The 18,600-nt window shown below is 40.8% G+C and overlaps 2 protein-coding genes across 15 annotated transcripts in view; one reads left to right on the forward strand and one right to left on the reverse strand.

The window, feature by feature from the left end:
• Positions 1 to 12,070, forward strand: part of loxl5b (lysyl oxidase-like 5b) — a 50,548-nt gene extending 38,478 nt beyond the window's left edge. For 13 of the 14 annotated variants that reach the window (XM_087238489.1, XM_087238495.1, XM_087238490.1 and 10 more), the window contains 5 exons: positions 1,746 to 1,883; positions 4,725 to 4,881; positions 8,487 to 8,582; positions 10,044 to 10,159; positions 11,537 to 12,070. In XM_087238489.1, the coding sequence (XP_087094615.1) occupies positions 1,746 to 1,883; positions 4,725 to 4,881; positions 8,487 to 8,582; positions 10,044 to 10,159; positions 11,537 to 11,543 (514 nt within the window). In that variant the 3' untranslated portion in view covers positions 11,544 to 12,070. Of the gene's footprint in view, positions 1 to 1,745; positions 1,884 to 4,724; positions 4,882 to 8,486; positions 8,583 to 10,043; positions 10,164 to 11,536 lie in introns of those variants that run through there. The other variant, NM_001102574.1, reaches the window with a different exon arrangement.
• Positions 1 to 18,600, reverse strand: part of pip5k1cb (phosphatidylinositol-4-phosphate 5-kinase, type I, gamma b) — a 754,787-nt gene that overhangs the window by 84,378 nt on the left and 651,809 nt on the right. The window lies entirely within an intron of this gene.

Genomic DNA, 18,600 nt, shown 5'->3' on the forward strand with positions numbered 1-18,600 from the left:
GACGGGTAAAGAAATCTATTGTCTTTAGTTTTACTGGCGGTTTTTCTGCACCTAAAAATCACCATTCAGATATTGTTTAAAACAAGGTTATAACGAGTAAACGCTCTTTAAAACATCTAAACTTAATTGAGACATTTGCCAAAAGGCCTAAAACTAATGAGACAAATACTGATCCTCACACGAGGTAAAGACCGCAGTCTCATTATCAGCACCTGAGCCGGGGAACCTGTCTCGTTCATCAGACAGATCAGATCCAGCTGCTGCGCGGCCTCCTCGCATGGAACAGCAATACCAGGTGTCACCAACCCTGTTCCTGGAGAGCTACCTTCCTGCAGAATTCAGTCCCAACCCTGATCAAACACATCTGAACCAATTAATAGTACCTAAAGCAGCACTTGATAATTACAAACAGGTGTGTTTGGTCAGGGTTGCAACTAAAATCTGCTGGAAGGTAGCTCTCCAGGAACGGGGTTGGTGGCCCCTGAGCTATACCATTCAAGGTGTTTTAAATAATTTTATCTGACAGACCAACACAATCTCACGGCAATTCGTAAATTTTTGCATTTAGTGGCTAATTCGTACGAATTCGTACGATCTAATTCGTACATTTTAGTACAATTTCCTCATCCCCCAATGACGGTTGGGTTTAGGGGTGGGGTTAGGTGCCACGCCTCCTTTTTAAAATCGTACAATTTCTTACGACTAAACTCGTACGAATTTGTACGAATTAGCCACTAAACTGCCTAAACGTAAAATACTTACGTTTTCTCGTGAGATCAGGCTGGACAGACTGACTTAAATGAGCAGACATCTCCATTCTCACGAGTTCTGAATTGTCTCACACTTAACCGAGTTTGTTCCACCGAGGTAAATGTTCAGTGCTGTTGCGAATATGCGAATTTTTAAACATCTGTCCTGCTCTTTCAAGTTATTTGATTAAATGAATTAAATTGTTTTTGACCGGCACAACATGGGAAAACAGTTTAATTAAGCCTTCTCTGAAACGGAACATTTTAATTTAATTTAGCCTAGATTATTATTTTATTTGACAGTTCAGTTCGTGGTTCGGCATTGTTAAAGCATATTGCGGGTTTTGAAGCACTTCACTTCAAATGTTATTAGTTCTTCTATTTTGTCTAGAAGATAACTGACCAAGAAAAATATTTGAACAGACAAACGATATACGATATTGGTTTTAAAAAGACCTCCAATTTTCCAAGAAAAATAAAAAAAATTGACTTTTGTTTGAGCCCGTCCACTACTTAACTGTGCGGGTGGATGATTTTCGGTCAGTGGAAAGTAAGGATTTAATTAATGCTTCACTAACTGTATTTTATCACAATTTTCTGTCATATATTGGCAAATTTTTGTCATAATTTTAAAGATTACGTCTTGAACGTCTGACTTTTCATTGGTGCTTATGTGCTTTTATTACATTTAGATTTCAGCAAAATATTAAAATTAAAAAGGAAACAAGTCATGTCATAACGAATGCCCTTGAATAAAGTAGCCTTCGACAGCAAGCATCAGTGCTTCTTGACATGATTGGCGGAAGGGGGCGGGGCGGTGCTGAATTTGTGCGTACCTTGGAATAAAATCCTGCAGGCGACCCTGATGGCAACTATATAGTATATAACTGCATGTTAACTATGTTTATATATAATAACTTTTGAGTTTATTGTAGGGTCATCAGTATGTAAGTGTAAGTTCTGGTGCTAATCTTCGGCTGTTTTTTGCCTTTTCAGAACTGCTTACAGACCAACAGTCAGAGATCTGGACTACAGGGTTCTGCTCCGATTCCCGCAGAAGGTGCGAAACATGGGAACGGCGGACTTTCTGCCCGTCAAACCCAGGCATCAGTGGGAGTGGCACAGCTGCCATCAGTGAGTCTTTGAGATGTAAAATAAGCCTTTTGTGTCTCCACAATGTGTCTGTGAAGCTCAAAACTCACGGTGGTGCAGTGGGTAGCATAATCGCCTCACGGAAAGAAGGTCGCTGGTTTGAGCCCCAGCTGGGTCAGTTGGCATTTCTGTGTGGAGTTTGCATGTTCTCCCCGTGTTGGCATGGTTTTCCTCCGGGTGCTCCAGTTTCCCCCACAGTCCAAACACATGCGCACCGGGCCACCGTGCCACCCATCTAGAAAAGGAGGAGGAGTAGGGGTGGAAGAGGGGATTCTTTAAAACGAAGATGGCTGTGATATGGAACTGAGGGTATTTAATCGTCTGATTGGTGAATAATTAATTGAATAATGCGGGACCGACCGCAAGCAATCATAAGCACATGATCCTCTCGAAATTAGTTTATAAATAAACTTCACTAATTAGGTTTAAATTAGGGTAATTAGGCAATTCTTTGTATAACAGTGGTTTGTTCTGTAGACTATTCAAAACAAATATTGCTTAAGGGGCTAATAATATTGACCTTAAAATTATTTTAGAAAATGTAAAACTACTTTTATGGTAGCCGAAATCAAACAAATTGTCAGGGTTCTGCCACTCTGGTCATGTAAATTCTTGTTTTGGTGGCAGAATCCGGACACTAGCCCTGTCTAGTCCTGTCCTGTTGTGCTCAGCGCGAGTTTTCTTGGGTTGAGCACTTGTTTCTGTCATTGTGTCTGTCTCTGGTTGCGCGCGCCGTTGTGGATGTGTGCAGAGCGGGCATGCTCCTGCTTAATGCGGCTGCGTGGGCTCTGCGTGTCTCTGAAGCGCGCTCTTGTACTCGTGTTTTGTTCTGTCAGCATCGAACTGTTTCATTCTCATCGTCTCTGTCAAGTTGGTTTCGGTTTTGGTTGACGCTAATATGAAGCATGCGCGTTGCATATGTGTGAGCGCACAGTAAGGTGTTTATCGTGTGCTCATGTCTTGCGTTTTTTGTCAAAGCACGTGGCTCTCTGTTTACATTTTGGTCACATGCTTTTGTCGTGTGCTTCAGTGTTGTGCTTGTGTTGTCATGAACATGCGGTTAATGAGTTCTCTCATTGGCTGCATGTTCTTGTCCCGGGGTCCGTTCTTCGTACCTCGCTTAAATGATCTAAGATGATTTGGCAGATCCTGGATCTTTTAATCTCGATAACTGATCTCTCTCTAATTTGGTTCTTCAAACGAGTTTGCGAATCAGATTAGAATGTCTGGATAAACTGATCTGAGATCGCTGTGTGTGTTGTGAAGGACAGATTTATTGATCCTCGAAATCATGATCAGCAATGCAACGATTGGCTGACGGCACAGCAGCGTAATGACATCATCTGATTAATATGCAATTATCCATGTGAGCAAAATTACATCAAATTAGCAGTAAACGGTTTGTTAGATATGACACGCAATAACCTTCCACATTTGTTGTGAGCTGCAGGCTTTACACTTTCATGTGTCAAGAGTATTCATCATGTATTTCAATGCATATCAGTGTATTTAGTTCTACATTTAGAAAATATTTTCTTTATTATAGTAGCCGTTTTTTAATCGGTGTAAAGAATAACTGGTTGTTTACAACAGCGTTTTCATATTGGAAAAGGCGTCTGCAACTTTTGTGAAGCATCAAATCACCGGCATATTAACTATCATAACATGTTTATGACTGCATAAATGTATTATTGCTTTTAAAAAAGTCACATATTGTGCATTTCTATTATACACAATTTGTACTATAGCAATCTAAAAAGTTCATATCAATAAGTTTTCTCTTTGCACCACCAGGTGGCAGTCTTTGTACTTTCATTTCGAGAGTGCAGATTGCATAAGTTTTATTAATATGTATAACTTTATTTATTTTATTAATAACTATAACTTTATATATATATATATAGTTAAAAAATATGTACCATTTTCCCAAGTGTATATAACTACTACTGTAAGAAAATATCAGAATTCAGAACATACTTTCTGTATTATCTTTGCTTGAACTAAGCCGATCTAATCCTGTTTATATGAATTGAACCTGCTCCCGATCAGGTTTGACCTAGCAGAACTGTTGCTATGACAACAACTCTCGGATCAGCTTTGAAGAACGAAACGATCTTGAATCGTGTCAAATCGTCAATATTCAAATCCAGCTAACTGAGTAATCCATGTACGAAAAACGGACCCCTGTTTTATGTGAGCGCATGGCTTGTGTTGTCTCTGTGTCATGCGTCCCACCCTCCTGGTTACCCCATTATTAGTTAATTATGTTCATCTGTTTGTGTTAATTTACGTCTGCTTATAATCCCCTCTTGTCTGCTGTTCTGGGCCAGTTCGCCATCATATGTCTTCGTTTGTAGCCTTGTCCTGTCTGTCCAGCCCTGTTCCTTACCAGCCAGCCCAGTGAAGTTTGTTTGTGTGTTTTGTTGATGTTTTCCCCCTCGTGGTAGTTTGTTTTGCATTTTATTTTATTTTTACCATTAATAAATACCCATTTCTCTGCACTTGAGTCCTCGCTCCCTTTTTCCCCAACCCAAGCCGTGACACAAATAAGACTTTTCCAGAGGAAAAATATTATCAGACATACTGTGATATATTCCTGACTCTGTCAAACATCATTTAAGAAATATTTACAAAAAAAATTCATAGTAGGGTGAATAATTCTGACTTCAACTATATGTATAATTTAAAAAATTGCTTGTAAAATGTATTCAATTCAGCCATGAGTAATCAAGAGTGGTGCATCATTATAATGAGTGGAACTAATGTTGTGTAACTATGAGTGTCAGGGTTGTGTTTGTGATGAGGCTGGTGTTTATTCCACAGGCATTATCACAGCATGGACGCGTTCAGTCACTATGATCTGCTGGACATCAGCACTGGACGGAAGGTTGCAGAAGGACACAAGGCCAGTTTCTGTCTGGAAGACACAGGCTGTGATCCTGGCTTTCACCGCAGATACGCCTGCACCGCACACACACAGGTACACACACACACACATTTACTGTCATTCATTCATTTTCCTTTGGCTTAGTCCTTTGTTTATCAGGGATCGCCACAGTGGAATGTTCTTTATAAGTAATGCATTGGGCGGCACAGTGGCTCAGTGGTTAGCACTGTGGCCTCATAGCAAGAAGATCACTGGTTCGAATCTCATCTGGACCAGTTGACATTTCTGTGTGGAGTTTGCATGTTCTCCCCGTGTTGGTGTGGGTTTCCTCCGGGTGCTCCGGTTTTCAAACACATGCGCTATATTGGAACTGAATAAGCTAAACTGTCTGTAGTTTATGTGTGTGAATGAGAGTGTATGGGTGTTTCCCAGTACTGGGTTGCATCCACTTTGTAAAACATATGCTGGATAAGTTGGTGGTTCATTCTGACCCCTGATGAATAAGGGACTAAGCTAAAGGAAAATACATAAATTAATAATGTATTTTTAAATATTTGGGCCGCAAAACAAAATTATAAAAACTTTTTACATTTATTAAATATTTTACAATTTTAGTTATTTATTTTGAGTTTTAATTTTATTTTATTTTTACTTGTAGCGACGCTACTGCCCAACACTATATATATATATATATATATATATATATATATATATATATATATATATATGTATGTATGTATGTATGTATGTATATATATATATATATATATATAACTTAGCTACATTTCTCAGTAGTGTGGCAGTAGCGTCGCTTCTTTCTAAAACAAATAGCTTTTCTGTAGCGAAGCTATTTTATTAGTCAAGTAGCGCAATAGCATCCACAAACCTACATTTACTAATTGCGGAAGAATAAGTGACAGCACCGACATTCACACAGTTGTGAGGCCGTTTTCTAGGCGATGAAAGTAAATCCATATGATAGCTAGAACGACAGTTTTCAAATTAGGCTAACATGAGAAACTTGCTTGATGGAAAGATGAAGGGAGAGGAGTTATTTCTGAAGCAGGATTCCTCGTGACCATACCTCAAGAAGTACGTTAAGATGCAATAACTTAATTTCTGTTGCTGTGCTCAAAAATACCTTAGTAATTTATAGTAAGTACTACTATAAATTACTGCATTATGTTGTGTAATTTATTAATAAAGAGTTGTAAATATATATACAATATGCATAATGCTTATGTCAAAATATTTCTCTTCACTATGACTAACTATATAATTTTTTAAATGTGTAACACCTGCTTTTATTGGATTTTTTTGTTTTAGCTGTTATATACTACAATGTATTTCTGTTTAGTACAGCATATATTATAAACAGTAAATAGTTGAACTGAACTAATGTGCCTCATATGTTTCATTGGCAGTTTTATTGATCTCTAAGATATGATTGACTTGGATTTCAGTTGCAACGATTAAAAAATAAAAATTGCAAAAATAGCTTAGATGTAGCTAAGCTACTTTTGACAAGTAGCTTTTAGCTTAGCTTGCTACATTTTCCAGGGGGTAGCTTTTAGTGTAGTTAAGCTACATTTTAAGTAGAGTAGCTAATAGCTTAGCTCACTACATGTTTCAAGTAGCTTGCCCAACACTGTATGTATATATATATATATATATATATATATATATATATATATATATATATATATATATATATATATATATATACATTAGTGCTGTCTATCGATTAAAAATAATTAACTAATTAATCGCACTTTTTTTGAAAATTAATCGCGATTAATCACATTTAAAAGACTGAAACTTGTAATTTTGCCTATTCAAATGTAAAATTAATGTAAACGCAAGAAAAAAACTATTTAAATTAAAAATATAATTGATTAATGCCCTCAAATGTGTCATTAAGTTTGACGTGTTTCCCACTTACACGCAACTTTTGTAAAGCGTCTGCTTCACGTTGATTTATCAGAATCCTTGTAAAATTCAGCCATACTTCAGAACGTTTAGTTTATGCAAATTTGATAAACGCGGTCATGCGTGTTGATGAATCTGAAGGGAGTCGCTCAGTGGGTGCGCTGTACTGCACGCGTTTTCTGTGTGTGTGTGTGTGTGTGCATGTATGCATGTGAGTGTGAGTGTGAGTGTGTGTGTGTGTGTGTGTGTGTGTGTGTGTGTGTGTGTGTGTGTGTGTGTGTGTGTGTGTGTGTGTGTATGTGTGCGTTTACTAGCAACAAGAGCCAACGCCTGACATCGCTGACTGTCAAAAGTCTCTTTAAGGCATTCTGTATGTATTGCATAGTCTTTGCAGTGTCTGTATTTTCCAAAGCTGTTTAGAATTAAATGTTTAGAGATGGTGTGACCAGTCCCTGTAAAAAGTCTATAGTCTTTGGTACGTGCCTTTTATGTACCCCTTGACCACATTGTTCCCCGATAATGTCAACTGACTGGACTGTCTTAGCAACTGGCAAAATGTAAAGGAGGACTAAGCAAAATTGTTTCTACTTTATAATTAATGTTTTAAACTTACAATACCAATTTACAGTGAGTACAATTGTTTGTATTCAATACTTTATTATTATTATAATTTTCCATATCTGCAATGCCTGTATTTTGGCATTTTTTTGCATTCCACTAAAAAATCTAACATGGAAATCAATGTTTTCTTTATTGGCATTGATTGTTTTGAAATTCAAATGGCATTAACATGCCTGTGTTTTAATTTCTGCAATAAATACGGCTGTCAGGCCAGGATCTTGGTGGTTTATTGTGGGTATGAGGTTTAGATGAAGAAATCTGTGTCACAAGTTAAACAAAAATTGTAATAAACAATTATATTTTGAATTTAAATAGTTTTTTTTTCTTGCGTTTACATTAATTTTACATTTGAATAGGCAAAATTACAAGTTTCAGTCTTTTAAATGTGATTAATTGCGATTAATTTTCAAAAAAAGATGCGGCTAATTAGTTAATTTTATAAATATGCTCTGTGCCACAGCACATGGTCTAACAGGGTTGAGCTTATTCTCTTAATGAGTTCTGGGTGTGTTTTGAGTATAAATTGCATTAAGCCTATCAGAGTCTAATCTCACATTCCCTTTAAGAGTCAGTTGCATTGTGCCATGGCCCATTTCCTATTTACATGGTGATTTGTAAGTGGAAAAACTGAACGCTTCACCAGCGAGAAAACAGTCAAACAGAGCATCTGCAGCGCGAGGATAAAGAACGAGCCTCCTCCATTCAGCCTCTTTACTTTCCCTTTACTTTTACATTTTACTCTTTACACTTTTACTTTGGTGGAGTGAGGAAAATGTATAAGCTCACTCCACTTGAGACATCCTTTAGCCTACATATTTAATTTCGTTTGTTAAGCGCAAAGATTTGTTTCAGAACTATTTCTAAATTCAGACCAACAATGCGCCTCCACACACCTCCTTTCTAAACCATAAGTCCTCAAAGCGGTGCAAATGGATTTGTTATTTAAACAACGTGGTGCAAAACAAAAAAATTAGAGATGCGCTAGTCTGGAAAAGCATCAAATCACGTCTTTCACCTTATTTAAGATAGGACCCCTAAACGTATTTCCTATTTTCATTTGTCCTCTGATAATCCTTCATGAGATAGTTCTATTCTCATCACACATTTTATGTTGTGGTTTGTTATAGATATTATTGCTGTGTTTTCAGGGTTTGAGTCCAGGCTGCCATGACACATACGCTGCCAACATCGACTGTCAGTGGATCGACATCACAGATGTCCCGCCGGGAAACTACATTCTCAAGGTGCCACAGAACGATTTTTGAGCATCCTGACAAACATAAATAACATTCACAGCCACACATTTTCACCCTTTCCTCTTCAGATGCACAAGACACTTTCTTATAAACACTCTATGTTAGGACACAATAGGTTGCATGTAATGAAAAAACTTTACTATGAATAGAATTGATCTCAAACTTCGTGACAGAGAAGCAAAACATTAGTAATTTATTTTATTTTTTTGTAATACAGTTAGCGGGAGAACCAGAGAGGCAATTGCAGATTAGGAAGGAAAGTGGAGACTGAACAGTTGAGTTTTTAGTCGTTTCTTGAAGACAGCAAGTGACTCTGCCGTTCTGATGCCACCAACTGGGCAGATTGAGCGCGAAAGTTATTTCTTCCCTCTTTGGGATGGAACCACGAGGCGACGTTCATTCACAGAACGCAAGTTTCTGGAGAGCACATAGATCTGCAGAAGTGGGAGCAGATAAGAAGGAGCAAAGCCAGAGGTCGCTTTGTAGGCAAACATCAGAGCTTTGAATTTGATGCGAGCAGCAACTGGCAGCCAGTGCAAACGGATGAGCAGCGGAGTGACATGTGCTCTTTTAGGTTCATTAAAGACCACTCGTGCTGCTGCGTTCTGGAGCAGCTGAAGAGGCTTGATAGAGTTAGCTGGAAGCCCGGCTAGTAGAGAGTTGCAGTAATCCAGTCTGGAGAGAACAAGAGCTTGAACAAGGAGTTGAGCTGCATGTTCTGATAGGAAGGGTCGGATCTTTCTGATGTTATAGAGTGCAAATCTGCACGATCAAGCAGTTCTAGAAATGTGGTCAGAGAAGTTTAGTTGGTCATCAATCGTTACTCCAAGGCTTTTCACCATTTTGGATGCAGTAATGGTTGCCCCATCCATCTGGATTGAAAAGTTATAGTGCAGAGTCGGGTTGGCAGAAACTACAAGCATTTCCGTTTTCGTGAGGTTCAGCTGAAGATGATGATCTTTCATCCAGTGTGAAATGTCCGACAGGCAGGCTGAGATGCGAGCCGGAACCGAGGGATCATCAGGGTGAAAAGAGAGGTATAGCTGGGTATCATCAGCATAGCAGTGGTAGGAGAATCCATGTTTCTGGATGACTGATCCTAAAGATGTCGTGTAGATGGAGAAGAGAAGTGGCCCAGCAGATATAAACAATCTGGGTGGCACGGTGGCTCAGTGGTAAGTGCTGTGGCCTCAAAGCAAAAAGGCCACTGGTTCGAGTCCCAGCTGGGCTCCGCTTTTAATATTATTTATAAACTGTATTTTATTTTCTGACTGCATTGACTGATATTTTGTCTTGTTTTTAGCACAAACTCTCTCTCAATGTATTCATTTATTTGGATTTTGAATGTAGTGTAATAACATGTTCCTCTTGTGAAGCTACTGTGGATCAATAGTGATTGTGAAAAGCCCTTTACTAATAATCTTGAATTGAACTGTACTGAATTTTCAGGTGACGGTGAATCCGGATTTCCTGGTGGCCGAGTCTGATTTCTCCAATAACGTGGTGCGATGTGAAGTCATTTACACAGGCATTTACATCCAGACCAGAAACTGCATCATAACTGGGTGAGGAAATGTGATTTTAATAGTGCTGTCAAAGATTAAACTTGATTAATAAAAGTTTGTATTTACATAAAATATTATTGTGTGTATATATAAATACAAACATGCATGTATATATTTTTTTAAAAATTATTTGTATTTATATATAACATATTTATGTTTACTAGCTCCCCTGAATAATAACCCCCATTTATTTTTTTCCCTACTGAAAAAAAAACAGCTTAAACCAGCCTAAGCTGGTTTTAGCTGAATGACCAGCCTAGTTTTAGAGTGGTTTTGGCCATTACCAGGCTGGTTTCCAGTCATTTCCAGCCTGGTTTTAGCTGGTCTGGCTGGAAAATGACCAGCTAAAACCAGTTTGACCAGCCTGGTATAAGCTGGACATAGCTGGTTTTGGCTGGACTCCTAGCTTGGCTAGGCTGGTCAAGCTGGTTTTAGCTGGTCATCTCCCAGCCTGACCAGCTAAGACCAGGCTGGAAATGACTGGAAACCAGCCTGGAAGTGGCCAAAACCCCTCTAAAACCAGCCTGGTCAACCAGCTAAAACCAGCCAACCAGCCTAGGCTGGTTTAATCTGTTTTTTTCAGTAGGGAAAAAAATAAATGGGGGTTATTATTCAGGGGAGCTAGTAATTCTGACCTCAACTGCATGTTTATATATGTATACATAATAAATTATATAGTTGAAGGCAGAATTATTAGCCCCCCTTTGAATTTTTAATTTTTTTTTTATATTTTCCAAATGATGTTTAACAGAGCAAAGAAATTTTCACAGTATGTCTGATAATATTTTTTCTTCTGGAGAAAGTCTAATTTGTTTTGTTTCAGCTAGAATAAAAGCAGTTTTTAATTTTTTAAACAGAATTTGGAGGACAATATTATTAGCCCCTTTAAGCTAATTGTTTTTCTTGATAGTCTACTGAACAAACCACTGTTATACAATAACTTGCCTAATTATCCTAACCTGCCTAGTTAACCTAATTAACCTAGTTAAATGTCACTTAAAGCTGTATAGAAGTGTCTTGAAAAATATCTAGTCAAATATTATTTACTGTCATCATGGCAAAAATAAAATAAATCAGTTATTAGAGATGAGTTATTAAAACTATTATGTTTAGAAATGTGTTAAAAACAATCTTCTCTCTGTTATACAGAAAGCAGGGGGGAAAAAAACGGGGGCTAATAATTCAGGGGGGCTAATAATTCTGACTTCTTCTGTATATATACACACACAGTACACACATTATGTAAATAGAAACTTTTATTTTGTATTTAAGTAAACGGTTCGACAGCACTAGTTTTGAGTTATTTCAGCACTTTAATATTTCATGAGCAGACTGATATTCATCTAAATGCATTTCTCTCTCTTTCTGTTTCCACAGGAGTTAAAGTCATCAGACTAACAAGTTGTTCTAAAGACCTATAAAATGGGTTTACTTATAATAATTTGATAGATTTTTTATATGCAATTTTTGGGATAACTTGAACCATTCAATATAGCTGTTGGAATAATATGTAATGACTAAAGTACTGTATATGTGTTTTAAATGGCTTCATGCGAACGTTTGCATTAGACGGTTATTTTTGCATATTTTTTTAAATGAAGAGCTTTTTAGTGTTTGTATTTATTACATTTGTACTATTATTATTATTAATGATATTCAGATTGCAACGTTTCTTTTAAGCAGAGGGTTGTTTGGTGCTTTATTAGCTGATGGTGAATATTGTGTTTACCACTAGTGTCAGATATAGACACGGCGTTTGGTTCTGCAGCAGTCAGTGGATATCGTCTGGGGTATTATACTGACGTTGTGTGTGTTTGCCATGATTATAATGATGCCTCCGTGAATGCTGGAGCTGATGGACGAGGCCAGTTGTGGCTTGAGATGCAATAAACAGAAATGCAGAGAATGTAATGCTGGAAGTGGAGTGTGTTTCTTTTCTAAACTCTTCCAAGCTCTCGGGTTCATGCAGTGCAGAGGAGCTGAAGTCAAGAGCTGTGCTGTGTGGGTGTGTTTGTGTGTGTGTGTGTGTTTGAGTCTGTTTCTTTTCTGTTTTCGTGTTTGTTTGTTTCTGTTAGTGTGTATTGTAATGTGTGTTTTATATAGCGCATTTATTGTGTATGGCCAAATCAATGACTCAAATCGCTTTACAGTCATGAGGGGGTCTCTTCACACCACCACCAGTGTGCAACACCCACTAGGATGATGCGACGACAGCCACAGGACAACGGCCTCAGTGCGCTCACATCACACCCGCTGTTGGTGGAGTGGAGAGTGATAGAGCCATTTCGGTGGATGGGGATGATTGGGTGGTCATAATCGGTAAGGGCAGATGGTGGGAATTTTGGCCACCCCTTACTCTTTACCAGAAGTGCCATGGGATTTTTAATGACCACAGAGAGTCAGGACCTCGGTTTAACATCAAAGACGGATCTCACTGACAGTATGGTGTCCCCTTCACTATACTGGGGCATTGGGACTCACACTCACCCTGCTGGCCTCACTAACACCACTTCCGGCAGCAACCGAGCTTTCCCAGGTGGTTTCCCATACACATTCTGACCAGGCTCAGCCCTGCTTAGCTGTAGTGAGTAATCAGTGTTGGGCTGCAGGGTGATATGGCCAACCCGGGCTCATTGTGGAAACGTAGTCCCGCGGACATTTTCTGGAGACCGCGGAATACGTCCCCGCGGGTACATACGGCTGCAGTTTTTGTTTTTCGCGAATCCGCGAGAGGCCGCTGTTGCGTGCTTTTTCGCACCTCAGATGCCTCTCACGAGCGCGGTTCGCGCCCGCTTTGTTCTCGTGTGAACCTGCCGGCGGCCTCTGTCCGACTGACCGGATGATTGACTGCGCGACCGGCCAATGGGCCGACCCGCTCTCCTCCTTCCCTGAACCCAACCAATTTTACCGATCGACCCGCCCGCCTGCTCGCCCGCTCACTTCCCTAAACCCGAGCGACAGTTTAAAAAAGCCGTCCAAAAAAATAAAAGCCCCGATTTTTTTTTTCTACCGCGTTTTCGGATTTCGCCGTGTTCTCACCCTGTCACGAAACTCGTTCACTTAATTTTTGGGATTCTGTTTTCGTCTTACCTGATTGCTGGAACCGCTCTTCCCCGTACTCGAAACCGGTCGCCATGGTCGTCTCCTCTCCGCATCTCGAGCCTGCCGACGTTACAAGGTGAGCTGAGTGGACAAACGGGTTTCAGCGGGGAAGCCCTCCACAAGGAGGTAAGGCAAGCGCGAAAGGGAACGGCGTCACACCGCCCCGCAACGTTCGCTTGAAAAAATTAAACGCGGCCGTACGTACCCCCCGGGACGTATTCCGCTGTCTCCAGAAATGTCCGCGGGGCTACATTATCAGAATGAGCTTGGGTTGGATATGGCTGTGGCATGTGTTTGTGTGTGTGGTTTTGCGTGTGTATGTTTGAGTCTGTGTCTGTTCTCCCCAGGCTGTGTGTATGTATGCAGTGCATGCAGTATTGATAGCGCCTCACTTTTTCCACGTTTTTATGTTCTGGTCTTATTCCAAAATGGATTAAATGTATTTATTTTCCTCGACATGTGTGTGTTTGTGTTTACTGTGCAGGAGAGGAGAAATTCCCCAGTCAAACTGCTTGGGTGGAAGTCTCGATGCTTCTGGTCTCCCTTGATAAACTCTTGTCTCTGTTAAACAGCTTTCAGGAAATATTTACGGTAGTCTGTTGCCTTCAGTGGTATATTCAGCTATTACTGTACACCATTAAAGTAAAAGTAAAAAATAAACCCTGATTTAAGCAGTCAGATATAGTGTGTGTGTGTGTGTGTGTGTGTGTGTGTGTGTGTGTGTGTGTGTGTGTGTGTGTGTGTGTGTGTGTGTGTGTGTGTGTGTGTGTACGTGTTTTTGTGACATATCAGGACAAAAAACTGTATAATGACATGGGTATGACACAGGCATTACAAAAAGGAGGTGAAATATGAGGACGTTGGTGACATCTTCATTTCTCAAAATGCCTATAAATCCTACAGGATGAGTTTAATCAGAGAGTAAAGCTGCACACAGTCTTCTGTGATGGTTGGGTTAAGGGGTAGTTTGGGGTTTGGACAGCATAAAATGAATGGAAACCTATGCAATGTCCCCACTTTTCACAAAAACAAACGTGTGTGTGTGTGTTTTGGGCAGGTCTGCAGACTGTTTACTCACACAGAGCTGTGAAGATCAGACGTCTAGCAGACTGACTGACTGAAACTCTGTGCTCTGTGCCGGTTTTCTCACTCATTGTAAACAGCACAGAGGAAGACAAACAGTTTATAATTATTATCATTACTACTCCACTGCCTTTTTCATGTCACCGTACAGACTTACAGCATAGGCCGTAGACATATAAGCTGCGTCTCAAATGGCACACTATACACTATGCACTCATGCACTATGTACTTATACACTTAAGTCTGATTTATACTTCTGCGTCAAGTGACCGGCGTAACCCACGGCGCATGCAACGCGCGTGGCTGTGCATTTATACTTCTGCGCGCTGTCTCTGTCGGTCTGCATTAACACTTCCGAAACGCTAGTTGGCAGTGAGGTGTAAATGTTCCTCTGTGTCGAGTTTCTTCACTGCTGTTTTGCTTTTCCTGAACACTTCCGGGATGTACAAGAGGCTCAAACTCGCTCATTTTGAGGCAGGAACCGGCGGACGTGCAGCAACTTTAACTATGAGGTAAACACAAAACAAAACTTTCCATCCGGAGCTCCTTCACGGTACTCCACACTTGTAAACAATCGCTCGCGCCATTCGCGCGGCTCTCGGTCCCGCCCAGGCTCGTCAGCGCTACCAAGCCGACCAATCACAGAGCTTACGCTACGCGTCGTTGCGGCGTGTAGTTACAATTTTTGAGAGGTGCACGTCAGTGACGGCGATGGCCACGGCGAAGGGCAATGCGTCAGCGCCGTAGCATACGCCGGCGTTTGACGCAGAAGTATAAATCAGCCTTTACACACTCAACAGCATAGTACATGTATGTAGTGGCGTCCCAAATGGCACACTTGGTTTTTTTACCAAGCGGAAATTCAAACCGTTTCCCTGATGACGTTCGATGGTCGCCAAATCAGTGAAATAAATGACCAAACTATCAAATAATGCCTGCCATGATTAGAACCTCATTCACCATCGGGAGGCGCTATAATCACTCTCGTAGGAGAATTTTGCTTTCTCCATCCAAAATAAATGAAGTTATTCAACATGTGCACCCGATAGCTCCGCCCCTTCCGGTAAGTGAGCAAACCTACGGTCGTTGAGTGCGTGAAGTGTCCATCATTACACACTTCATTTTAGCAGCTGAATGAGTGCATCATCCGGGTAATTAGTTCATCCGAGTTTTCAGTGTGAACGCACTACTTACACTATTTATACTACAAAATAGCATAGAATAGTGCATAAGTATGCGATTTGAGATGCAGCTATAGACTAGAACACTATACAGTGTTCATTCAGCAGCAAACATCTGAACAAGCTGCACTCATAAAGCCTGGGGAAATATCTCTTTTTTGCTTAGCAGGAAAATGACAGTAAATCAACAAAATGGTGCAATATTAGTCTCATTTAGACGAGCGGTTTTAATTTCAATATGTTGTAGTGTCATTTATTCCTGGGATTCAAAGCTGAGTTTTCAGCATCAATCAGTGTCCTTCAGAAATCAGTCAAATATAATGATCTGATGACCCAGAAATATTTATTAAGTCAAACTTGTTTCCAGTGCATGTTGTACTTTGGAAGGGCTGCCCCTTGTCACCAATTCTGTTCATGCGACGACAGCCTCAGGACAACGGCGCCAGTGCTTCACCACACACCAGCTGTTGGTGGAGTGGAGAGACTGTGATAGAGCCATTTCGGTGGATGGGGATGATTGGGTGGTCATAATCGGTAAGGGCAGATGGTGGGAATTTTGGCCACCCCTTACTCTTTACCAGAAGTGCCATGGGATTTTTAATGACCACAGAGAGTCAGGACCTCGGTTTAACATCAAAGACGGATCTCACTGACAGTATGGTGTCCCCTTCACTATACTGGGGCATTAGGACTCACACAGACCGCAGGTTGAGCGCCCCCTGCTGGCCTCACTAACACCACTTCCGGCAGCAACCTAGTGTTGCCAGGTGGTTTCCCATACACATTCTGACCAGGCTCAGCCCTGCTTAGCTGTAGTGAGTAATCAGTGTTGGGCAGCAGGGTGATATGGTCAACCCGGGCTCATTGTGGAAACGAAGTCCCGCGGACATTTCTGGAGACCGCGGAATACGTCCAGGCGGGTACATACGGCTGCAGTTTTTGTTTTCGCGAATCCGCGAGAGGCCGCTGTTGCGTGCTTTTTCGCACCTCAGACATCTCGCATGAACCTGCCAGAGGTCGCTGTTCGACTGACCATATGATTGACTGCACGACCGGCCAATCGGCCGACCCGCCCTCCTCCTTCCCCGAACCCAACCAATTTTACTGATCGACTAAAATGACAATAAATCAACAAAATGATGCAATATTAGTCTCATTTAGACGAGCGGTTTTAATTTCAATATATTGTAGTGTCATTTATTCCTGGGATTCAAAGCTGAGTTTTCAGCATCAATCAGTGTCCTTCAAAAATCAGTCAAATATAATGATCTGATGACCTAGAAATATTTATTAAGTCAAACTTGTTTCCAGTGCATGTTGTACTTTGGAAGGGCTGCCCCTTGTCACCAATTCTGTTCATAATTTACATGGACAGAATTTCAAAGTGCAGCCTTGGCCTGGAGGGGGTCTGATTCGGGGACCACAGGATTTCATCTGTTATCCGCAGATGATGTTGTTCTGTTGGCTTCTTCAAACATGGTCTTTAAGCATGCACTGGGGCGGTTTGCTGCCGAGTGTAACCAGGCTGGAATGAGAATCAGCACCTCCATGTTTGAGGACATGGTGCTCCACCGGAAATAAGGTAGTTTGCCATCTGCAGGTTGGAGGAAAGTCCTTACCCCAGGTGGAGGAGTTCAAGTATCTTGGTGTTTTGTTCACAAGTGAGGGAAGGATGTAGCGTGAGATTGACAGGCAGATTGGTGCAGTGGCAGCAGTAATGTGGTCGATATACCGCTCTGTTGTGGTGAAAAAGGAGCTGAGCGGAAAGCAAAGCTCTCGATTTACCAGTCAATCTACGTTCCTACTCTCACCTAGGGTCATGAGCTTTGGGTCATGACCGAAATGACAAGATCTCGGAGACAAGCGGCCGAAATGAGTTTCCTTCGAAGGGTGTCAGGGCGCACTCTTATGGATAGGGTGAAGAGCTCTGACACCTGGGAGGAGCTCGGCGTAGAGCTGCTGCTCATCCACATCGAGAGAAGTCAGCTGAGGTGGCTCGGGCATCTGTTTCGGATGCCTACCTAGGGAGGTTTTCCAGGCATGTCCCACCAGGAGGAGGCCTTGGGGAAGACCCAGGACACGCTGGAGGGACAATTTATCTCAGCTGGCCTGGGAACGCCTCGGGATCTTCCCGGAGGAGCTGAAGAAAGTTCCTGGAGAGAGGGAAATCTGGAGTTCTCTCCTAACACTGCTGCCCCCTCGACCCGGCCATGGAAAAGCAGTAAAAAAAATGTATGGATAAACATTTTTGGGCATAATAATCATGAAAATAATGACAAAAGAAACAATGCATAATGCATCAATTTTATGGCCAGAATTCTGATTTATATTCAAACAATGAGAAATAAAAAAAGAACTGCACTGTAAACAGCGATTAGTTGACTTTACTTAAAAAAGAGAATAAACTCGTTGCCTTATAACTATTAAATAAACAAATGATGTGCGAAATTAATAAAAGTTAAGGTTTACTGAATATATTTAAGTAAAATCAACTTGCTGCTTATGTGGTAAAGGGTTTACTCTCTTTTTAAAGTGAAGTAACTCATTGCTTTTTACAGTGTGGGATTTCATTGAAGGTTTAATAAACACTCATTATAAAAACTCGACTTTTATAAGAGGAACATTCAATTCAATTCAATTCAGCTTTATTTGTATAGCACTTTTACAATGTAGATTGTGTCAAAGCAGCTTCACATAAATGGTCATAGTAACTGGAACAGTGTGGTTCAGTAACTGGAACAGTGTGGTTCAGGTTTTAGTGTTTAAGTTCAGTTCAGTTCAGTTTAGCTCAGTTCAGTGTGATTTAATCATTACTGAGAGTTCAAACACTGAAGAGCAAATTCATCGATGCGTAGCTCTACCAATCCTGAACCATGCGAGGCAGTGGCGACAGCGGAGAGGGAAAAAAAACTTCACCTGATGGGAGTGAAGAAAAAAAACCTTGAGAGAACCAGACTCAGTTGGGCACGACCATTTTAATTTCTCCGCTGGCCAAAAGTCTTGTGCAGAGCTTCATTCGCCGTGGTTTAGGCAGGAAGATGGCCTCAGCGAAGACTCGTCTGTCCCTGGAACGTC

Source organism: Danio rerio, chromosome 2 (assembly GCF_052040795.2).
Source record: "Danio rerio strain M-AB ecotype USA chromosome 2, GRCz13ab, whole genome shotgun sequence".
Taxonomy (NCBI): Eukaryota; Metazoa; Chordata; class Actinopteri; order Cypriniformes; family Danionidae; genus Danio; species Danio rerio.